Source organism: Anomaloglossus baeobatrachus, chromosome 7 (genome assembly GCF_048569485.1).
Source record: "Anomaloglossus baeobatrachus isolate aAnoBae1 chromosome 7, aAnoBae1.hap1, whole genome shotgun sequence".
Taxonomy (NCBI): domain Eukaryota; kingdom Metazoa; phylum Chordata; class Amphibia; order Anura; family Aromobatidae; genus Anomaloglossus; species Anomaloglossus baeobatrachus.
The window spans coordinates 280,765,487-280,791,140 of NC_134359.1; the positions used below are offsets into that span (position 1 = coordinate 280,765,487).

Here is a 25,654-nt window from a genome sequence, read left to right on the forward strand (position 1 = left end):
ATTACTTTTGACCTCCTAAAATGTGGAGTGTTTGTAAAGAAATGTGTACAATTTCTACAATTTCTATCAGATATTTTTGTTCAAACCTTCAAATTAAACGTTGCAATCTGCACTTGAATTCTGTTGTAGAGGTTTCATTTCAAATCCAATGTGGTGGCATGCAGAGCCCAACTCGCGAAAATTGTGTCACTGTCCAAATATTTCTGGACCTAACTGTAAATCTTTATAGATTACGCCACAAAAGTGGGGCAAATCACAACAGAAATGTACTCCAGACTATGATGGGAGCACAATTCAGACTTTGGCGCGAATATACGGATAATTAATAAGGAGAGACTCGTGTCAATGAAACTGGCGCCTTATACTGAATCAAAAATAGAGTACAAAATGCCAGGTTTGATTAAGCAGCCCTAGTGTCACACTTGGTATGGGGAAATACCGATTGAATGGCGGAAAGGGAGGGAAGAGGGAAACCTTGTGACTAGGGGAGGGAGAGATAGTGACCCCTGATAAAACCTTCTGCTGGCCCCTGGCTCCCATGACGTCCCTAGACAGGTTTCGCACCTATGCGCCGAGCAAGATGCCTAGGCTCTGGCTGACCCTAAACTGGGCCCTATGTAACTATTGGGCGAGATGAGGGCTAGTCAACCCCACTAAGTCCTAAAGAACACACAGGAAATAAAACAGAGAAAGCAAACAAACAACCTATCTCCAAGATGACTTAGGGAGAGGAACAGCACCTGTGCGCCGAGCAAGATACAAAGGCCCTGTCTCACCCTGAACTGGACCCTAGGTAATGAACGGGTGGGATGAGCACTAGTCAGCCCCACTAAGTCCTAAAGAACACACAGGGAAAACAAACTGGGGAAAGCAAACAGGACCATATAGAAACTTAACTCTATTACCAGCACCGTACCAAGGAGAAATGCAGGTATATAAAGACACAGAAGGTGAGGGACAATGATTAGCAGCTGAAAGGAAAAGATCCCCACAGGGTCCTAAAGGGGAAAGAGTAAACCTTATCAAAGAAGACACACAAATCTCTATTCACATTACAAAAAATGGATGGAATATCAAGGAGCAGTTTGTGCAGCCAAACGCAGCGATCTTCTGCAGCCGGACACCACAGGGTTGTCTGTCAACCATGACACCTAAGTGGTGAAACCCAGCGGAATAATGGGAGTCGCAGTATGTTTTTTGGGAGGTGCACTATATTGACACCTCTCTCCTTGTGCAGACATATCTGGCAACTTGATTAATATGGCACTGTACGATAGGGTGGTAGAGCAGTATCGGAAGGGTTTCTTTTTAATATATACAATGTCTTCAGGTTCCCGTCTGCACGGTGCAGATATGATTTTTATGTATTGCTCCCTGACACCTCTAAGCACCGTGCAGTCATTTGTCTTTCTTAATGTTTCTGCTGGGTTTTGATAGAAATAAAATATGAGCCATTTTCAGCCCCTTTTAAAAATTCCTACCGCTGCGTGTGATTTATGCTCTCCTATAGGAAAATGGTGACTTCTCTCTGAATATGTTAAATGCTTGTCATAAGGGCATTAATCCTACTGGGTTATTACAGTCAGAGCCATTAACCATGGAGCTAAATCACAGCACTCAGCCTGGGAACATCAATTATGATTTTTAACCCATGAGCCAATGCATCATTAACACCCAAGAACACATTCTACGGAGGAGAAATACATAAACACGACGTCCGATGCCGGCGTGTCCGAATCTGACATTAAATGATCACGTCTAATCACTTCTGTCTCAACACATTTTATTTAAATCAATAATGCAAGTAAATATAAAAAAAACTTTGTACATATCTAAGGCTAAGTTCACACATCCTGTGTTTTGCATCAGTCACAATCCGTCGCCTTGGGGAATTACGGTATCCTGCAAAATATTTTGCAGGAATCCTGTATTTCCCCATAGACTTCTATTAGCGACGGATTGCGACTGATGACCCTGCGTTGCATCCGCTGCGTCGCGGTCCGTCGTTTTTGACTGACCGCCGAGCGGGGAGCAACGCAGAATGTAACGTTTTTCGGGCCGTCAAAATTAACGCGCCGCGCAGGAATCCGTCGCCATCCGTCAAGCTTGTAATGCATGTCTATGGTGCTGGATTCCGTCGTAATCCGTCTTACAACGGAATCCAGCGCAGGATTCCGTCATGCTCTACTGAGCATGCCCAGCATGCTTGGCACGCCCACTGGGCTGTCCCAAACACAGACGGATCATGACTTATCCGTCAAAAAACGGACACACAGCGGATGTAACGGACGCAACTGATCCGTTTTTTCACAGGATTCCTGTGAAAGGAATCCTGTGAAAAACACATCAGTTGCATCAGTTGACATCTTGAAAATGACTGATCCGTTGCTGACGGACCTGACGGATTGAAAACACAGGATGTGTGAACTTAGCCTTAGCAGACAGATTTGCTGCTTTCTCCATTTATCTGCCACCTCTCCCCTCCCACTAAAGAAAAAAGTGCTTTTGGCCAAAGAAGGACCAGATTGCAGCTGCCCATTACTACCTAGTGATTAGGTGGGGAGCATAATGTGACATATACTAAGAGTACTAGGCCTTTAAACAATATGGGACAGCCCATATGATGAGGTCATGGCTTTGGAAGCCTCTGATAGGTTTATTGGCAACATCTGAGTTAATTACAGACACACCTGTGGATATATTATAATGCACACCTGAAACACACGGCTTCTTTGTGTAGCATCATTGGAAAGTCAAAAGATATCAGCCAAGATCTATGGAAGAGAATTGTGGACTGGTTCATTCTTCGGTGCAATTTCCAGATACCTGAAGGTGCCTCGTTCATCTGCACAAACAATTATACGCAAGTACAAACAAAATGGGAATGTCCAGCCCTCATACCGCTCAGGAAGGAGACTGGTTGTGTGTACCCGAGATGAACGTGCTATGGTCAGACATGTTCATATCAACCCAAGAACAAAAGCAAAAGACCTTGTGAAGATGCTGGCGGAAGCTGGTGGGATTGTGTCATTATCCACAGTGAAACGAGTACTGTATCAACATGGGCTGAAAGGTCACTCTGCCAGGAAGAAGCCATTACTCCAAAAGAAACATAAAAACACCAGATTAATGTTTGTAAATGCACACAGGAACAAAGACCTTAATTTTTGGAGCATGTCCTGTGGTCTAACGAAACTAAAATTGAACTGTTTGGCCATAATGACCATCGTTACATTTGGAGGAAAAAGGTAGAAGCTTTGAAGCCTAAGAACAGTATTCCAACTGTAAAACACGGGGGTGGCAGCATCATGTTGTGGGGTTGTTTTGCTGCCGGAGGAACTGATGCACTTCACAAAATAGATGGCATCATAAGGAAAGAAGATTATGTGGCAATACTGAAAACATCTCAAGACTTCAGCCAGGAACTGAAAGCGTGGGCGGAAATGGGTCTTCCAAATGTACAATGACCCGAAGCTACTGCCAAACTGGTTACAAAGTGACTTAAGGATAACAAAGTGAATGATTTGGAGTGGCCATCACAAAGCCCTGATCTCAATCCTATTGAACATTTATAAGTAAAACTGAAAATGGCCGGTGTGAGCGGCGACCTACAAACATGGCTCCATTACACAAGTATTTATTATCAGGAGGAATCGGCCCAAATTTCTACCAACTAATGTGAGAAGCTGTGGAAGGAGATCTAAAACGTGTCAACCAAGTCATACAGTGTAAGGGCAATGGCATCAAATACTAATGACATGGAGGAAAACCTTTGACTTTGCAGAAAGTAATAAAAATGCCTGAAAACATTCACTCTCTCATTATTCTGGTATTTGGCAAATATACGGTAAATAATTTTGGTTCCTAATTGACCTAAAACGGGAAAGGTTTATTCTGATTTCATGTCAGATAGTGAGAAAAACCTGCAGATGTGTCTTTATAGAGAGCGGAGGGAAAAGCATGCAGATGTGTCTGTATAGAGAGCGGAGGGAAAAGCATGCAGATGTGTCTTTATAGAGAGCGGAGGTAAAAACATGCAGATGTGTCTGTATAGAGAGCGGAGGTTAAAACCTGCAGATGTCTCTTTATAGAGAGCGGAGGGAAAAACCTGCAGATGTGTCTGCATAGAGAGCAGAGGGAGAAACCTCCGGCTGTGTCTTGATAGAGAGCGAAGGGAAAACCTGCAGATGTTTCTTTATAGAGAGCGGAGGGAAAAACCTGCAGATGTGTCTGTATAGCGAGCAGAGGGAAAAACCTGCAGATGTGTCTGCATAGAGAACGGAGGGAAAAACCTGCAGATGTGTCTTTATAGAGAGCGGAGGGAAACTAAGGGTTTCAACTGTAGGAATCGCTCATGTCCGTGTGCGCTGTGTACGGCAGACACCAAGGCTGTTAGTCTCTACACATTTAAATTGACAATAAAAGCAGGTTAAAAGTCATATAATGGCTAGAAAAGGTTATTCCTCATGTACTAGAAAGTGAACTGAAAACACAGTACACTTTAAAAGCTTATTAAGGTACACTAGGGCCTCGTAGAAGTATATGGGGCTTTACTGTACATCTCATTTATTGCTAATAATGAATAAAAAAAGCAACAAAACCTACAACGTATAAAAAGGTATAAAATACATTGCGGGGACGTAGTGGAAAAGCAAAAGCTTGTAAAACTGCAGAAAAAAAATCCTGCTCTGTGCATATAATAATTTTTCCAATGAAGGTTGACTATAGAGAATTATTACAAGGGCTGTAAAAACCTTAAGTAGTGTGGCAGGGATAGGTGTACGTATAAATAGAGGAGGAAATATCGTCGCCTGTATAAAAGCCAAGGCAGGGAATGCAGCAGCTTTGACATTACAATGCATGTGCTTGCGTTAAAGAGCATGAAATTACAGTAGTTGGATACAGTCCGAGGAGATGTCAGTCTGAATTTTAACTTTTCAGGAAAACTTAAGTACCTGCAATTCAATACCGATTGATTTTTTGGGGAAAACCTTGGTTTATTGGAGATATTTCAGCAACTCACATTAAGTGAGATGGAAAAGTCACTAGCATGTGAGGTGTCTACTTCCCAGAGTGAGACTGAATAAGTGACCTGCCCCCCTATCACCCCATAGTTTGGGAGTCTTGGAAAAAGAAAATGGGACTCTGAATTGCCCATTAGAAGAGACTGCTCCATTTATGGTTTATGGGTCCCCTGGATATAGCCGGGCGCTGTACTTTCCCTGGATATAGCCGGGCGCTGTACTTTCCCTGGATATAGCCGGGCGCTGTACTTTCCCTGGATATAGCCGGGCGCTGTACTTTCCCTGGATATAGCCGGGCGCTGTACTTTCCCTGGATATAGCCGGGCGCTGTAATTTCCCTGGATATAGCCGGGCGCTGTACTTTCCCTGGATATAGCCGGGCGCTGTACTTTCCCTGGATATAGCCGGGCGCTGTACTTTCCCTGGATATAGCCGGGCGCTGTACTTTCTCTGGATATAGCCGGGCGCTGTACTTTCCCTGGATATAGCCGGGCGCTGTACTTTCCCCTGGATATAGCCGGGCGCTGTACTTTCCCCTGGATATAGCCGGGCGCTGTACTTTCCCCTGGATATAGCCGGGCGCTGTACTTTCCCCTGGATATAGCCGGGCGCTGTACTTTCCCCTGGATATAGCCGGGCGCTGTACTTTCCCCTGGATATAGCCGGGTGCTGTACTTTCCCTGGATATAGCCGGGCGCTGTACTTTCCCTGGATATAGCCGGGCGCTGTACTTTCCCTGGATATAGCCGGGCGCTGTACTTTCCCTGGATATAGCCGGGCGCTGTACTTTCCCTGGATATAGCCGGGCGCTGTACTTTCCCTGGATATAGCCGGGCGCTGTACTTTCCCTGGATATAGCCGGGCGCTGTACTTTCCCTGGATATAGCCGGGCGCTGTACTTTCCCTGGATATAGCCGGGCGCTGTACTTTCCCTGGATATAGCCGGGCGCTGTACTTTCCCTGGATATAGCCGGGCGCTGTACTTTCCCTGGATATAGCCGGGCGCTGTACTTTCCCCTGGATATAGCCGGGCGCTGTACTTTCCCCTGGATATAGCCGGGCGCTGTACTTTCCCTGGATATAGCCGGGCGCTGTACTTTCCCTGGATATAGCCGGGCGCTGTAATTTCCCTGGATATAGCCGGGCGCTGTAATTTCCCTGGATATAGCCGGGCGCTGTAATTTCCCTGGATATAGCCGAGCGCTGTACTTTCCCTGGATATAGCCGGGCGCTGTACTTTCCCTGGATATAGCCGGGCGCTGTACTTTCCCTGGATATAGCCGGGCGCTGTACTTTCCCTGGATATAGCCGGGCGCTGTACTTTCCATGGATATAGCCGGGCGCTGTACTTTCCATGGATATAGCCGGGCGCTGTACTTTCCCTGGATATAGCCGGGCGCTGTACTTTCCCTGGATATAGCCGGGTGCTGTACTTTCCCTGGATATAGCCGGGCGCTGTACTTTCCCTGGATATAGCCGGGCGCTGTACTTTCCCTGGATATAGCCGGGCGCTGTACTTTCCCTGGATATAGCCGGGCGCTGTACTTTCCCTGGATATAGCCGGGCGCTGTACTTTCCCCTGGATATAGCCGGGCGCTGTACTTTCCCTGGATATAGCCGGGCGCTGTACTTTCCCTGGATATAGCCGGCGCTGTACTTTCCCTGGATATAGCCGGGCGCTGTACTTTCCCTGGATATAGCCGGGCGCTGTACTTTCCCTGGATATAGCCGGGTGCTGTACTTTCCCTGGATATAGCCGGGCGCTGTACTTTCCCTGGATATAGCCGGGCGCTGTACTTTCCCTGGATATAGCCGGGCGCTGTACTTTCCCTGGATATAGCCGGGCGCTGTACTTTCCCTGGATATAGCCGGGCGCTGTACTTTCCCTGGATATAGCCGGGCGCTGTACTTTCCCTGGATATAGCCGGGCGCTGTACTTTCCCTGGATATAGCCGGGCGTTGTACTTTCCCTGGATATAGCCGGGCGCTGTACTTTCCCTTGATATAGCCGGGTGCTGTACTTTCCCCTGGATATAGCCGGGCGCTGTACTTTCCCCTGGATATAGCCGGGCGCTGTACTTTCCCCTGGATATAGCCGGGCGCTGTACTTTCCCTGGATATAGCCGGGCGCTGTACTTTCCCTGGATATAGCCGGGCGCTGTACTTTCCCTGGATATAGCCGGGCGCTGTACTTTCCCTGGATATAGCCGGGCGCTGTACTTTCCCTGGATATAGCCGGGCGCTGTACTTTCCCTGGATATAGCCGGGCGCTGTACTTTCCCTGGATATAGCCGGGCGCTGTACTTTCCCTGGATATAGCCGGGCGCTGTACTTTCCCTGGATATAGCCGGGCGCTGTACTTTCCCTGGATATAGCCGGGCGCTGTACTTTCCCTGGATATAGCCGGGCGCTGTACTTTCCCCTGGATATAGCCGGGCGCTGTACTTTCCCTGGATATAGCCGGGCGCTGTACTTTCCCCTGGATATAGCCGGGCGCTGTACTTTCCCTGGTTATAGCCGGGCGCTGTACTTTCCCTGGATATAGCCGGGCGCTGTACTTTCCCTGGATATAGCCGGGCGCTGTACTTTCCCTGGATATAGCCGGGCGCTGTACTTTCCCTGGATATAGCCGGGCGCTGTACTTTCCCTGGATATAGCCGGGCGCTGTACTTTCCCTGGATATAGCCGGGCGCTGTACTTTCCCTGGATATAGCCGGGCGCTGTACTTTCCCTGGATATAGCCGGGCGCTGTACTTTCCCTGGATATAGCCGGGCGTTGTACTTTCCCTGGATATAGCCGGGCGCTGTACTTTCCCTTGATATAGCCGGGCGCTGTACTTTCCCTGGATATAGCCGGGCGCTGTACTTTCCCTGGATATAGCCGGGCGCTGTACTTTCCCTGGATATAGCCGGGCGCTGTACTTTCCCTGGATATAGCCGGGCGCTGTACTTTCCCTGGATATAGCCGGGCGCTGTACTTTCCCTGGATATAGCCGGGCGCTGTACTTTCCCTGGATATAGCCGGGCGCTGTACTTTCCCTGGATATAGCCGGGCGCTGTACTTTCCCTGGATATAGCCGGGCGCTGTACTTTCCCTGGATATAGCCGGGCGCTGTACTTTCCCTGGATATAGCCGGGCGCTGTACTTTCCCTGGATATAGCCGGGCGCTGTACTTTCCCCTGGATATAGCCGGGCGCTGTACTTTCCCTGGATATAGCCGGGCGCTGTACTTTCCCTGGATATAGCCGGGCGCTGTACTTTCCCTGGATATAGCCGGGCGCTGTAATTTCCCTGGATATAGCCGGGCGCTGTAATTTCCCTGGATATAGCCGGGCGCTGTAATTTCCCTGGATATAGCCGAGCGCTGTACTTTCCCTGGATATAGCCGGGCGCTGTACTTTCCCTGGATATAGCCGGGCGCTGTACTTTCCCTGGATATAGCCGGGCGCTGTACTTTCCCTGGATATAGCCGGGCGCTGTACTTTCCATGGATATAGCCGGGCGCTGTACTTTCCATGGATATAGCCGGGCGCTGTACTTTCCCTGGATATAGCCGGGTGCTGTACTTTCCCTGGATATAGCCGGGTGCTGTACTTTCCCTGGATATAGCCGGGCGCTGTACTTTCCCTGGATATAGCCGGGCGCTGTACTTTCCCTGGATATAGCCGGGCGCTGTACTTTCCCTGGATATAGCCGGGCGCTGTACTTTCCCTGGATATAGCCGGGCGCTGTACTTTCCCCTGGATATAGCCGGGCGCTGTACTTTCCCTGGATATAGCCGGGCGCTGTACTTTCCCTGGATATAGCCGGCGCTGTACTTTCCCTGGATATAGCCGGGCGCTGTACTTTCCCTGGATATAGCCGGGCGCTGTACTTTCCCTGGATATAGCCGGGCGCTGTACTTTCCCTGGATATAGCCGGGCGCTGTACTTTCCCTGGATATAGCCGGGCGCTGTACTTTCCCTGGATATAGCCGGGCGCTGTACTTTCCCTGGATATAGCCGGGCGCTGTACTTTCCCTGGATATAGCCGGGCGCTGTACTTTCCCTGGATATAGCCGGGCGCTGTACTTTCCCTGGATATAGCCGGGCGCTGTACTTTCCCTGGATATAGCCGGGCGTTGTACTTTCCCTGGATATAGCCGGGCGCTGTACTTTCCCTTGATATAGCCGGGTGCTGTACTTTCCCCTGGATATAGCCGGGCGCTGTACTTTCCCCTGGATATAGCCGGGCGCTGTACTTTCCCCTGGATATAGCCGGGCGCTGTACTTTCCCTGGATATAGCCGGGCGCTGTACTTTCCCTGGATATAGCCGGGCGCTGTACTTTCCCTGGATATAGCCGGGCGCTGTACTTTCCCTGGATATAGCCGGGCGCTGTACTTTCCCTGGATATAGCCGGGCGCTGTACTTTCCCTGGATATAGCCGGGCGCTGTACTTTCCCTGGATATAGCCGGGCGCTGTACTTTCCCCTGGATATAGCCGGGCGCTGTACTTTCCCTGGATATAGCCGGGCGCTGTACTTTCCCCTGGATATAGCCGGGCGCTGTACTTTCCCTGGTTATAGCCGGGCGCTGTACTTTCCCTGGATATAGCCGGGCGCTGTACTTTCCCTGGATATAGCCGGGCGCTGTACTTTCCCTGGATATAGCCGGGCGCTGTACTTTCCCTGGATATAGCCGGGCGCTGTACTTTCCCTGGATATAGCCGGGCGCTGTACTTTCCTCTACCTCTTAGTCCCAATGACAAAGTTGGAGTGATCTATTCTAAAGGGAGATTTCAGAGCCCCATTCATAGAATCAAGACCTCCAGTGACACTTATCCGCTATCCTGCAGATAAGTAATAACACTGTTAGGCTAGGTTCGCACACTGCGTCTTTTTGACGCTGCGTTTTTGTGCGTTTTTGGCCGCTAAAAACGCACAAAAACGCACCTGCGTCGAAAAAACGCAAAAAAAAACGCATGCGTTTTTGCCGCGATTTGGTGCGTTTTTGATCTATGCGTTTTGCTGCGTTTTTCCAATGCATTGCATGGGGGGAAAACGCAGAAAAACGCAGGAAAGAACTGACATGTCCATTTTTTTTTTTAACTCAAAAACGCAGGTAAAAAAACCAGATGTGTGCGGACAGCAAAAATGAAAACTCATAGACTTTGCTGGGGAAGCAAAGTCCTGCAGTTTTGAGGCCAAAAACGCACCCGAAAAACGTGCAAAAACGCCGCGAAAAACGCACTGTGCGCACATAGCCTTAGGGGAAACTTTTCTCTAAGAAGCGTTTACAGAAGAAGGCTGTGTATGGAGCCCCTCTATCACTGCGCTATGCTGTATATTACCCTGATTACCGTGCTGTATTACCCTCTATATTATACCATATTGCCTTCCATACAGTGTGATATTATCCGCTATACAGCGCCATATTACCCTCCATAAAGCACCGTAATACCCTCTTTACGGTGCCATATTACCCTCCTTACTGCGTGATATTACCCTCCATACAGTGAGATATTAGTTTCCATATTATTCCATATTACCCACCATACAGCGTCATATTACCCTCCATATAGCGCTATATTATCCTTCATACAATGTCATATTACCCTCCATGCAGCGCCATATTACCCTCCACACAGCGCCATATTACCCTCCACACTGCGCCATATTACCCTCCATACAGCGCCATATTACCCTCCACACAGCGCCATATTACCCTCCACACAGCGCCATATTACCCTCCACACAGCGCCATATTACCCTCCACACAGCGCCATATTACCCTCCACACAGCGCCATATTACCCTCCACACAGCGCCATATTACCCTCCACACAGCGCCATATTACCCTCCACACAGCGCTATATTACCCTCCACACAGCGCTATATTACCCTCCACACAGCACCATATTACCCTCCATACAGCACCATATTACCCTCCATACAGCGCTATATTACCCTCCATACAGCATCATATTACCCTCCATACAGCGCTATATTACCATCCACACAGCGCCATATTACCTTCCATACAGCTCCATATTACCCTCCACACAGCGCCATATTACCCTCCACACAGCGCCATATTACCCTCCACACAGCGCTATATTACCCTCCACACAGCGCTATATTACCCTCCACACAGCACCATATTACCCTCCATACAGCGCTATATTACCCTCCATACAGCATCATATTACCCTCCATACAGCGCTATATTACCATCCACACAGCGCCATATTACCTTCCATACAGCTCCATATTACCCTCCATACAGCGCTATATTATCCTCCATACAGAGCTATATTACCCTCCATACAGCGCTATATTACCATCCACACAGCGCCATATTACCTTCCATACAGCTCCATATTACCCTCCATACAGCGCTATATTACCATCCACACAGCGCCATATTACCTTCCATACAGCTCCATATTACCCTCCATACAGCGCTATATTATCCTCCATACAGAGCTATATTACCCTCCATACAGCGCCATATTACCATCCACACAGCGCCATATTACCTTCCATACAGCTCCATATTATCCTCCATACAGCGCCATATTACCCTCCATACAGCTCCATATTATCCTCCATACAGCACCATATTACCCTCCATACAGCGCCATATTACCCTCCATACAGCGCCATATTACCATCCACACAGCGCCATATTACCTTCCATACAGCTCCATATTATCCTCCATACAGCGCTATATTACCCTCCATACAGCGCCATATTACCCTCCATACAGCGCCATATTACCCTCCATACAGCGCTATATTACCCTCCATACAGCGCTATATTACCCTCCATACAGCACCATATTATCCTCCATACAGCACCATATTACCCTCCATACAGCACCATATTACCCTCCATACAGCACCATATTACCCTCCATACAGCGCTATATTACCCTCCATACAGCACCATATTATCCTCCATACAGCACCATATTACCCTCCATACAGCACCATATTACCCTCCATACAGCACCATATTACCCTCCATACAGCGCTATATTACCCTCCATACAGCGCCATATTATCCTCCATACAGCGCCATATTACCCTCCATACAGCACCATATTATCCTCCATACAGCACCATATTACCCTCCATACAGCACAATATATACCCTCCATACAGCGCCATATTACCCTCCATACAGCGCTATATTACCCTCCATACAGCGCCATATTACCCTCCATACAGCGCCATATTACCCTCCATACAGCGCCATATTACCCTCCATACAGCGCCATATTACCCTCCATACAGCGCTATATTACCCTCCATACAGCGCCATATTACCCTCCATACAGCACCATATTACACTCCATACAGAACCATATTACCCTCCATACAGCACAATATATACCCTCCACACAGCGCCATATTACCCTCCATACAGCGCTATATTACCCTCCATACAGCGCCATATTACCCTCCATACAGCGCCATATTACCCTCCATACAGCGCCATATTACCCTCCATACAGCGCCATATTACCCTCCATACAGCACCATATTACCCTCCATACAGCGCCATATTACCCTCCATACAGCACCATATTATCCTCCACACAGCGCCATATTACCTTCCATACAGCTCCATATTACCCTCCATACAGCGCTATATTATCCTCCATACAGAGCTATATTACCCTCCATACAGCGCCATATTACCATCCACACAGCGCCATATTACCTTCCATACAGCTCCATATTATCCTCCATACAGCGCTATATTACCCTCCATACAGCGCCATATTACCCTCCATACAGCACCATATTACCCTCCATACAGCGCTATATTACCCTCCATACAGCGCTATATTACCCTCCATACAGCACCATATTATCCTCCATACAGCACCATATTACCCTCCATACAGCGCCATATTACCCTCCATACAGCACCATATTACCCTCCATACAGCGCCATATTACCCTCCATACAGCACCATATTATCCTCCACACAGCGCCATATTACCTTCCATACAGCTCCATATTACCCTCCATACAGCGCTATATTATCCTCCATACAGAGCTATATTACCCTCCATACAGCGCCATATTACCATCCACACAGCGCCATATTACCTTCCATACAGCTCCATATTATCCTCCATACAGCGCCATATTACCCTCCATACAGCTCCATATTATCCTCCATACAGCACCATATTACCCTCCATACAGCGCCATATTACCCTCCATACAGCGCCATATTACCATCCACACAGCGCCATATTACCTTCCATACAGCTCCATATTATCCTCCATACAGCGCTATATTACCCTCCATACAGCGCCATATTACCCTCCATACAGCACCATATTACCCTCCATACAGCGCTATATTACCCTCCATACAGCGCTATATTACCCTCCATACAGCACCATATTATCCTCCATACAGCACCATATTACCCTCCATACAGCACCATATTACCCTCCATACAGCACCATATTACCCTCCATACAGCGCTATATTACCCTCCATACAGCACCATATTATCCTCCATACAGCACCATATTACCCTCCATACAGCACCATATTACCCTCCATACAGCACCATATTACCCTCCATACAGCGCTATATTACCCTCCATACAGCGCCATATTATCCTCCATACAGCGCCATATTACCCTCCATACAGCACCATATTATCCTCCATACAGCACCATATTACCCTCCATACAGCACAATATATACCCTCCATACAGCGCCATATTACCCTCCATACAGCGCTATATTACCCTCCATACAGCGCCATATTACCCTCCATACAGCGCCATATTACCCTCCATACAGCGCCATATTACCCTCCATACAGCGCCATATTACCCTCCATACAGCGCTATATTACCCTCCATACAGCGCCATATTACCCTCCATACAGCACCATATTACCCTCCATACAGCACCATATTACCCTCCATACAGCACAATATATACCCTCCACACAGCGCCATATTACCCTCCATACAGCGCTATATTACCCTCCATACAGCGCCATATTACCCTCCATACAGCGCCATATTACCCTCCATACAGCGCTATATTACCCTCCATACAGCGCCATATTACCCTCCATACAGCGCCATATTACCCTCCATACAGCACCATATTACCCTCCATACAGCACCATATTATCCTCCATACAGCACCATATTACCCTCCATACAGCACAATATATACCCTCCACACAGCGCCATATTACCCTCCATACAGCGCTATATTACCCTCCATACAGCGCCATATTACCCTCCATACAGCGCCATATTACCCTCCATACAGCGCCATATTACCCTCCATACAGCGCCATATTACCCTCCATACAGCGCCATATTACCCTCCATACAGCACCATATTACCCTCCACACAGCGCCATATTACCCTCCACACAGCGCCATATTACCCTCCACACAGCGCCATATTACCCTCCATACAGCACCATATTACCCTCCATACAGCACCATATTACCCTCCATACAGCGCCATATTACCCTCCATACAGCACCATATTACACTCCATATTCTTCCATATTATCCTCCATACAGCGCCATATTACCCTCCACACAGCGCCATATTACCCTCCACACAGCTCCATATTACCCTCCATACAGCACCATATTACCCTCCATACAGCACCATATTACCCTCCATACAGCGCCATATTACCCTCCATATTCTTCCATATTATCCTCCATACAGTGCAGTATTACCCTCCATACAGCGCAGTATTACAGAATAACTTTACAGCAGACGTGGCGGCACACTTTTACTTGGTAACCCAGGTACTGGGCACAGTACGGCCCCCCAGACGTCTCCATAAATGTGCAGGGTTATATGATAAGTCATTACTGGCTGGAAATGATGCACTGATGAAGCAATGATGAAGACCACCCAGCTTCCATCCTGTGAAGTAATACTAATAATGTCATTTTTGCCGCCCGCTGTAGCTTTTCTTCCTCTGGCAGGGGTGGACCTCGTGACTGGACGGCAATGCCCTCTCCTTAATAAATTGCTCCTCTCTCAGGATGCTGTATTATTTCTCTGACATGTTAATGAATTTCACAGCATGTCTGGAAAAACTCGCACCTTTAGCTGAAGGTTTTCAGGAAGGTGGGGGAAGCGGGGAAAGGGTGGGGGGCCTTGCAGGCTGCAGAAAATCTTGTTTTCATTATACCCTGCCCTAAAAAAAAAAAAGTAAAAAAGTTAGCGAGGTGGAGATGGTCTGCAGAGTTTGGGTGGAGGGGGAGGTGTGGGCCCCGCGCTGTTGGGTTTTATAAAGCACATGTGGCCTATGAAGCCATCAGGCCCCCAACAGCTGTAAAATGGTCTGAAATTAGAAATGCGTTTCACAGGGCATGATAGATATAGCAGGTTTGGCCCGTTATGCCAAAAGAGGGCCCGGGCTAGCCGCTCGGATGCCAGGCTGAATATCAAAGGCTAGCCATCGACTCTGAACTTTTTTTTTTTCACGTCTTCCTACGCGCCCCCTTCTTATTAATTCCACCGTGTCCTTAATGTCTAACATTGTGACCTCCGCAGCACCTGGCTCTGTGGGGTAGTGAGAACACCCAGCATCTGGAGGACAGATTGTTCCCAAAACCTGCAGCAGACTCCATATACAAACAGCGGCGTACACTGGAGCTATACACAGACATGTATTATATCACCCAATGAAACCAAATCATTAGCAAAGGAACCTGTGACTCTGTGTGTTATATATTATTATATCAGCGTAGCCTGACCTGTGGATTTCCAATTATTGCAAAACTGCAGCATCAATCATGCCGGGGGTTTTTTAGTGGGGCAACAGCTGGAGGATCACACGTAGGAAACACTGGGGTAGATTCTTTCTGCTTGTTCAGTGTCTTGCTTTGGTGAACGTAGAGAAATCTGAAGTTATTTGTAGAATTTTCTGATCTAGAGTCTTTGATTTTTTTTCCAAAATTTGCCAGTTATCCCCTTTTCCTTGGCTGATCGCTGCTGAGACCTTCTAAGATCCTGAGAACTGGGTTCCGAGAAAACTCGAGAAGCAAGTCCATCTTGAAAGGAGCAGAGGCGAGCATGTTTGATCTTCACTCCATTCATCGTCTATGAGACATTCTATTTGGCTATTTCCAGCCTGTCCTATTGATCCCTCCACTAGTGATGAGCGTGCACTACAATGCTCGGGTGCTCAGTACTCGTAACTAGTGATGAGCGTGCACTACCATGCTCGGGTGCTCTGTACTCATAACTAGTGATGAGCGGGCACTACCATGCTCGGGTGCTCTGTACTCATAACTAGTGATGAGCGGGCACAACCATGCTCGGGTGCTCTGTACTCATAACTAGTGATGAGCGGGCACTACCATACTCAGGTGCTGGGTACTCGTAACTAGTGATGAGCGGGCACTACCATGCTTGAGTGCTCAATACTCATAATTAGTGATGAGTGGGCACTACCATGCGTGATTTTTCAATAAGCCGTACAGGACAAAAAAAAAAGCAAAGTTGGCCACCCTGTTGGAAATTGGTGAGCATGGCTTTGTTTTGTCAGTCTTGTTGCCAATGAGTTAAGTAGAGGTCGTGTATGTGCACCATTTATTCAAGATGGGGCTGTGGAGCCTGGTTATTCCAGTGGACTGACGCCCGGCGATCAGCAATTTATCCCTACGTTTTGATAGGGTATAACTTGTGATTTGGGGAAAAAAACTAAAAATCACAGAAATCAGCAAATCACCAGGATCCAGTTTGATAGATAGTTGAGAATAGGTTAAGCTTAAAAGTGTGAGCTAAGTGGCTATTCCCATCTAGGGGATTATGGCATAATTACAGAATGTCCTATGAAATTTCTGATATGTGCGGGGACTCATCATCATCTATTCGTGCTCCCAGGAATATATAGAAACAGCAAATCTTCATACCTAACAGACCGGACGTTCAGAGTCTCACACCACCTCCTCATCCCACCCTCTATCTGTTGGTGTCCCCCAAAGTTCTGTTCTACGACCCCTGCTGTTCTCCATCTACACCTTTGGCCTAGGCCATCTCATAGAGTCCCATGGCTTCCAGTATCACCTCTACGCTGATGATCCGCAGATCTACCTTTCTGGACCCAACATCACCTCTCTACTAACCAAAATCCCACAATGTCTATCTGCTATTTCATCTTTCTTCTCTGCGCGATTCCTAAAGCTTAACATGGACAAAACCGAATTCATTATCTTTCCTCCTCCTCTCTCTCTACCCCTCCAACACGCTTATCCATCAAAGTTGATGGCTGCTCACTCTCCCCAGTCTCGAAAGCTCGTTGCTTCGGAGTAACCCTGGACTCTGCTTTATTTTTCAAGCCACATATCCAAGCCCTCTTCACCTCATGCAGACTACAACTCAAAAATATCTTCCTTATTTATGCATTCCTTAACCAAGAATCAGCAAAACACTTGTGCATGCCCTCATCATCTCCCGCCTCAACTACTGCAACCTCCTGCTCTGTGGCCTTCTTTCCAACAGTCCTGCACCTCTCCAATCTATTCTAAACTCTGCAGCCCGATTAATCCACCTCTTCCCCCGCTATTCCCTGACCTCTCCTATCTGCCAATCCCTTCACTGGCTTCCCATTGCCTAAAGACTTCAGTTCAAAACCTTAACCATGACATACAAAGCCATCCACAACCTGTCTCCTCCCTACATCTGTGACTTAGTCTCCCAGTACTCACCTGCACATAACCTCCGATCCTCACAAGATCTCCTTCTCTACTCTTCTCTTATCTCCTCTTCCCACAATCACATACAAGATTTCTCCCGTGCCTCCCCCATACTCTGGAACGCCCCATCATATCAGACTCTCACCTACTGTGGAAACCTTCAAAAGGAACCTGAAGACCCATCTCTTCCATCAAGCCTACAACCTACAATAATCCTCAGACCAGTACACCACTGCGCAACCAGCTCTGTCCTCACCTATTGTATCCTCACCCATCTACTCTAGACTGTGAGCCCTCGTGGGCAGGGTCCTCTCTCCTCCTGTAGACTGTGAGCCCTTGCACGCAGGGTCCTCTCTCCTCCTGTAGACTGTGAGCCCTCGTGGGCAGGGTCCTCTCTCCTCCTGTAGACTGTGAGCCCTCGCACGCAGGGTCCTCTCTCCTCCTGTAGACTGTGAGCCCTCGCACGCAGGGTCCTCTCTCCTCCTGTAGACTGTGAGCCCTCGCGGGCAGGGTCCTCTCTCCTCCTGTAGACTGTGAGCCATCGCGAGCAGGGTCCTCTCTCCTCCTGTAGACTGTGAGCCCTCGCGGGCAGGGTCCTCTCTCCTCCTGTAGACTGTGAGCCCTCGCGGCTGGGTCCTCTCTCTATCCTCCTGTAGACTGTGAGCCCTCGCACACAGGGTCCTCTCTCCTCCTGTAGACTGTGAGCCCTCGCGGGCAGGGTCCTCTCTCCTCCTATAGACTGTGAGCCCTCGCGTGCAGGGTCCTCTCTCCTCCTGTAGACTGTGAGCCCTCGCGTGCAGGGTCCTCTCTCCTCCTGTAGACTGTGAGCCCTCGCGTGCAGGGTCCTCTCTCCTCCTGTAGACTGTGAGCCCTCGCGTGCAGGGTCCTCTCTTCTCCTGTAGACTGTGAGCTCTCGCGGGCAGGGTCCTCTCTCCTCCTGTAGACTGTGAGCCCTCGCGGGCAGGGTCCTCTCTCCTCCTGTAGACTGTGAGCCCTCGCGGGCAGGGTCCTCTCTCCTCCTATAGACTGTAAGCCCTCGCGTGCAGGGTCCTCTCTCCTCCTGTAGACTGTGAGCCCTCGCGGGCAAGGTCCTCTCTCCTCCTGTAGACTGTGAGCCCTCGCGGGCAGGGACCTCTCTCCTCCTGTAGACTGTGAGCCCTCGCACGCAGGGTCCTTTCTCCTCCTGTAGACTGTGAGCCCTCGCACGCAGGGTCCTCTCTCCTCCTGTAGACTGTGAGCCCTCGCGGGCAGGGTCCTCTCTCCTCCTGTAGACTGTGAGCCATCGCGAGCAGGGTCCTCTCTCCTCCTGTAGACTGTGAGCCCTCGCGGGCAGGGTCCTCTCTCCTCCTGTAGACTGTGAGCCCTCGCGGCTGGGTCCTCTCTCTATCCTCCTGTAGACTGTGAGCCCTCGCACACAGGGTCCTCTCTCCTCCTGTAGACTGTGAGCCCTCGCGGGCAGGGTCCTCTCTCCTCCTATAGACTGTGAGCCCTCGCGTGCAGGGTCCTCTCTCCTCCTGTAGACTGTGAGCCCTCGCGTGCAGGGTCCTCTCTCCTCCTGTAGACTGTGAGCCCTCGCGTGCAGGGTCCTCTCTCCTCCTGTAGACTGTGAGCCCTCGCGTGCAGGGTCCTCTCTTCTCCTGTAGACTGTGAGCTCTCGCGGGCAGGGTCCTCTCTCCTCCTGTAGACTGTGAGCCCTCGCGGGCAGGGTCCTCTCTCCTCCTGTAGACTGTGAGCCCTCGCGGGCAGGGTCCTCTCTCCTCCTATAGACTGTAAGCCCTCGCGTGCAGGGTCCTCTCTCCTCCTGTAGACTGTGAGCCCTCGCGGGCAAGGTCCTCTCTCCTCCTGTAGACTGTGAGCCCTCGCGGGCAGGGACCTCTCTCCTCCTGTAGACTGTGAGCCCTCGCACGCAGGGTCCTTTCTCCTCCTGTAGACTGTGAGCCCTCGCACGCAGGGTCCTTTCTCCTCCTGTACCAGTCTGTTTTTGTAATGGTCATGATTGTTGTACTTGTTTTTATGTATACCTTTTTCAGTTGTAAAGCGTCATGGAATAAATGGCGATATAATTAATAATAATAATAATAATAATAATAAAATCATCAAAACTATTGTTGGTGCAAATCATGTAGAGTACTATGAAGGACACTATATTTGATTGTAAATGAAGCAAAATAATGTAATGTAATAATGTAATAACTGGCCGAAGAAATTATTTTTTATTACTGAAGCTGTATCCTAGGGTAATATATATCATCCCGTCTATCCAGTGACCTTTTTGTTCATAGGCTAAACTTTTTTTTTCCAAGTAACAAAATAACAACAGTGACACCTGCTGGTTATATCAGGCCAGGAAATTAGATAGAGGGATAGATAGAGGGATAGATAGAGGGATAGATAGAGGGATAGATAGAGGGATAGATAGAGGGATAGATAGAGGGATAGATAGAGGGATAGATAGAGGGATAGATAGAGGGATAGATAGAGGGATAGATAGAGGGATAGATAGATAGATAGAGGGATAGATAGATAGATAGAGGGATAGATAGATAGATAGATATAGAGGGATAGAGGGATAGATAGAGGGATAGATAGATAGATAGATAGATAATAGAGGGATAGATATTGTAGATTATAGAGGGATGGATAGATAGATAGAGGGATAGATAGATAGATAATAGAGGGATAGATATTGTAGATTATAGAGGGATAGATGGATAGATACTGTAGATGATAGATGATAGATAGATGGATAGACAGATGATAGATGATAGATAGATAGATATATACTAGATAGAATGAATATAAATAAATATAAATTAAAAGTTATATAATTAGACAAGTATCCGACATAGCTAAAAGATAAGTCAAGAAAGATAATTAGTTCTGAGATCTAGACTATAATTAGATAAGAGAGATTAAACAAAAGATAGATGATCAAATACTATAGATACAGTAATATAAAAAATATAGCTACCGTATGCCTAAAGATAGATATTTAGATAGATATGATAGGCAGATTTAGATACAGAATTAGAGCCATAGGTAAATGTAGATAGGTTATAAATACACAGATTAAATCAATAGGTAATTAGAAAATAAATATACAGATAAATAGATTCTGGATTTGGAAAGATAGATAGTTGAATAGGTAGATAAAAGATAGATAAATGAGCCCTCGCGGGCAGGGACCTCTATCCTCCTGTACCTGTCGGTGCCTTGTATTGTTTATTATTATTGTACATGTCCCTATTTTGTATACCCCTTTCACATGTAAAGCACCATGGAATAAATGGCGCTATAATTAATAATAATAATGATAATAATAATAATAATAATAATAAATAAAGGCAGCATACCAGTGCAGCAAATTTAGAAAAAATATGAAAATGTCTAGTGACGGCAACGTTTCAGTCCATGTGTGGACCTTTATCAAACACTGACTAAGGTCCTCACATGGACGAAATATTGCCATAACCATAGGTCAATACATTTTTTCTAAATTTGTTGCATTGGTATGCTGCCTTTATTTTTTACATTATTAGATAGATGAATGGACAGACGTAAAGACAGATGAACGTATGTACGGAGACACAGACGGATGGATAGACAGAAAATACTGTGCGGACGTCTTTCTGTAATGTTCTCAGTTCTATTTTTCTTCCAATGAGTTTTATTTGGAGCGAGCAGAGTCCCAGAGTCAGAGCTTCCCTTGAAATAACATTTTGCAATGTGATTCAGTCCATAAATTTCCAGAAACAGATCCTCCGCGCTGGGAGGTGATACAGAGAAGGGCACATGTTCCATATTTAGATACCTTTGGACAGAGATGCAGCTTGTTACCCTCCATCAGCGTATGGACAGATAAAGCCTGTGTATACATGAATCACCCGCTCACAGCCACACACGCAGAAAGACATTTACACAGAGACAGGCGCACACAAACACAGGTGGACTGTGCCAAACACACACCCGGACACACGGCCAGTGACAGACATTGCCATACACATACACACTGACAGCTGTGAGTGACGGCCGTACCTGCTGTATACACCTCTGACAGATTTGCAGTGCACCCTCTGCAGCTCGGAAGGATTTAGAGGCACTTTTATGGCAGGAAAGGGGTTAACATGGTCCTGTAAAAATCTCCAGGCACCAAAAAGTCATTTCAGCTTTTTTTGCAGTCAGCTATGAAATTGCATTTTTTTTTATTACTCAGAAAACAGCTTAGGCTACTAAATATGGATACCTAGGGGCATTCATATACAGAAGATGAAGACTGGCTCAACCTGGCAAATCCAGAGGGACCGGCCAAGCACCCAATGTGTATAGGGGTGTCCAGACCTTCCCCCACCCAGCAGTGAAGGTGGCAGAAAAAAAAAGGATCAGGCATGTTGGATTTCAACATGCATGTCCAATCCTTTTGTTCTCATTGTGGATAAGCAGATGCCGGTTTACATGCAGGCTTGTCCGAGACCCGAGTTTATTTCTATGGAGACGTCGTTGTATAGGGACGCCGTTGTATGGAAACGCCGTTGTGTGGAGAAACCATTGTATGAAGACGCTGTTGTATGAGAACGTTGTTGTAGGGGGGTGAAGGCGTATGGGGACGCTGTTGTATGGGGACGCTGTTGTAGGAGGTGAAGGCGTATGGGGGCGCTCTTTTATGGGAATGTCATTGTATGAGGACAACGTTGTATGGAGACACCGTTATATGGAGACACCGTTGTATGATGACGATGTTGTATGGGAATGTCATTGTATGAAGATGCCGTAGTACAGAGAGAGACATCATTGTATGGGGACGCTGTTGTACAGGAACACCATTGTATGGAAATGCCGTTGTATGGAGACGCCATTGTATGGGGACACCGTTGTATGGGGACGCTGTTGTATAGGGACGCCATTGTATGGAGACGCCATTGTATGGAGACGCCATTGTATGGGGACGCTGTTGTATGGGGACGCCATTGTATGGAGACGCCGTTGTATGGGGACGCCATTGTATGGGGACGACGTTGTATGGAGACGCCATTGTATGGAGACGCCATTGTATGGGGACACCGTTGTATGGGGACGCCGTTGTATAGGGACGCCATTGTATGGAGACGCCATTGTATGGGGACGCCGTTGTATGGGGACACCATTGTATGGAGATGCCGTTGTATGGAGACGCCGTTGTATGGGGACGCCATTGTATGGGGACGACGTTGTATGGAGACGCCGTAGTATGGAGACACCGTTGTATGGAGACACCGTTGTATGGAGACGCCGTTGTATGGAGACGCCATTGTATGGAGACGCCGTTGTATGGGGACGCCATTGTATGGGGACGCCATTGTATGGGGACGCCATTGTATGGGGACGCCATTGTATGTGGACGCCATTGTATGGGGACGCCATTGTATGGGGACGCCATTGTATGGAGACGCCGTTGTATGGGGACGCCATTGTATGGGGACGCCATTGTATGGGGACGCCATTGTATGGGGACGCCATTGTATGTGGACGCCATTGTATGTGGACGCCATTGTATGGGGACGCCATTGTATGGGGACGCCGTTGTATGGAGACGCCATTGTATGGAGACGCCGTTGTATGGAGACGCCATTGTATGGAGACGCCATTGTATGGAGACGCCATTGTATGGAGACGCCATTGTATGGAGACGCCGTTGTATGGGGACGCCATTGTATGGGGACGCCATTGTATGGGGACGCCATTGTATGGGGACGCCATTGTATGTGGACGCCATTGTATGGGGACGCCATTGTATGGGGACGCCGTTGTATGGAGACGCCGTTGTATGGAGACGCCATTGTATGGAGACGCCATTGTATGGAGACGCCTTTGTATGGGGACGCCATTGTATGGGGACGCCATTGTATGGGGACGCCGTTGTATGAGGGCGCCGTTGTATGGGGGCGCCGTTGTATGGGGGCGCCGTTGTATGGGGGCGCCGTGGTATGAGAACGTCATTGTATGGAGACGCCGTTGTATGGAGACGCTGTTGTATGGGGACGCCGTTGTATGGGGACGTCGTTGTATGGGGGCGCCATTGTACGGGGGCGCCGTTGTACGGGGGCGTTGTCAGTGCCATAGACATTGCCTAGAGTAATAGGGCAGATGTTCGACTGTTGATCCATTCACATTACTCCTTGCCATTGTTATGTGACTGGGGTTGGATGGGCGACAATGGTAATGGGGGTTATTGGCGTATACAACAGCTGCAGACTTATACAGTGAGAACTATTTTAGGCAATCAGTTTTTTTTTATATCTGATAGTTCCTCTAAACCATCCTATATTACCTCTCTGTTTTGTGTCAGTTCTCCCTCGTAATCAACAATGTTGATGATGAAGAGAATGGCTCCTATAAGTTGTAAACCCATTTATTCTCTCACAATCTGCTGAATATTCTGTTGAAAGATGAAATCTACAACAGGGGCCCTATAGCTTTGTTCCCCAAAAAAACAACTATTTCTAGTCACATATATCTGGTGGTCACACAATGAGCAACGATAGCATCTTTTCAGGAATACTGTGGTGCAGTACCAAGCGCATCCACAATGGCAACGCTATTCAGTTATGGGAGCGAAGCGATGGTGACGCTATCACTAAGCTGTGGCCCCTTCATTCTCCTGATCGGTTGGACCCCGTGGATCACATATTGGTGACCTGTCCCAAGCATATCATCGTCATACCCCGCAAATTCTCGAATATGTGTTTTTAGAGACAAATTGAAAAAAATAATTCTGTTACTCTTTTTACTCTGAAACTCTCTCTAATTATCCATTATGTTTTTTTATTTGTCCCCAGCTTGCTCCTGTAATTTACACGCCCGGCGATGTCGCTTCAACATGGAGCTGTACAAGCTGTCAGGAAGGAAGAGTGGCGGCGTGTGCTTGAACTGCAGGCACAACACGGCGGGCAGGCACTGCCACTACTGCAAAGAGGGCTTCTACCGGGATGTCAGCCGCCCCATCACTGACCGGAGAGCCTGTAAAGGTAAGACAAGAGCCGAAACGACCGAAGAGTCTTCTACCGTTAATGGATATATCTAGGTACCTCCTATATGCTGCAGGACACTCTAGACTGTCTCTATCAAAAGGTACCGGATCTGTTATGCAAATTAGCTTTTCCCCAGAAGGTGAAAAGCTATCTATCTAGTGACCCATATAGGTAGCTAATTTGCAACTCAATATACAACACATTACAGTTAGGGATGAGCGATCCCAAATGGTAAAGTTCGGGTTCGTACCGGACACCGGGTGTCCGGGGCTCGAACTCAAACTTTTAAAAAAAGAGTTAGTGTTCAACTTCACAGTTCAGGTGCTGTTCGTACGCCAATAAAGATTGCTTAAAGGCTGCAACGCAGCCATTCAACAAGCTTTATTGCATGGGGAAGATGCCTGTGCGCTGGTGTTAATAAAATAAATAAATTAAAAGAAAATGACTTGGAGATCATCGTTATTTTTGATAAAGCAGGCAGCTGGGGGCTCAGGCTGGGAAGGCCCATGGCTATTTGGCCCTTCCCAGCCTAAAAATAGCAGCCCGCAGCTGCCCCAGAAGTGGCGCATCCATTAGATGCTCAAACTCTGGCGCTTTGCACGGCTCTTCCTAATTGACCTGGTACGGTAACAATCGGGGTAATACTTTTGGGGTTGATGTCAGCTGACTTTGAGACTGTAGGAAGTTACAAGCACAAGATTGCACTGAAAACCAGATGAAGCCACAGGAAGGTGAGTATATGACAGGGGGCAGGGGACTTACATTTAAAGCACTACTCCAGCACAGAAAAGAAACAAAAAACGCTGGCGTGGTGCATTAAGGAGCCTAGAAACACAACTCCTTGTTAAATGTCCAAGAGATTATAATGAATGTGAAAAGTCATTGCCATGCAATCTGCATTCCATGTCCTTGGA

General features: G+C 47.9%; 1 protein-coding gene across 1 annotated transcript in view; it reads left to right on the forward strand.

Annotated features, from left to right (window-relative positions):
• NTN3 (netrin 3) overlaps positions 1–25,654 on the forward strand; it is a 110,221-nt gene that overhangs the window by 42,418 nt on the left and 42,149 nt on the right. Inside the window, exon 3 of the mRNA XM_075318247.1 lies at positions 24,549–24,737. Within this exon, the coding sequence (XP_075174362.1) occupies positions 24,549–24,737 (189 nt within the window). The remainder of the gene's footprint in view (positions 1–24,548; positions 24,738–25,654) is intronic.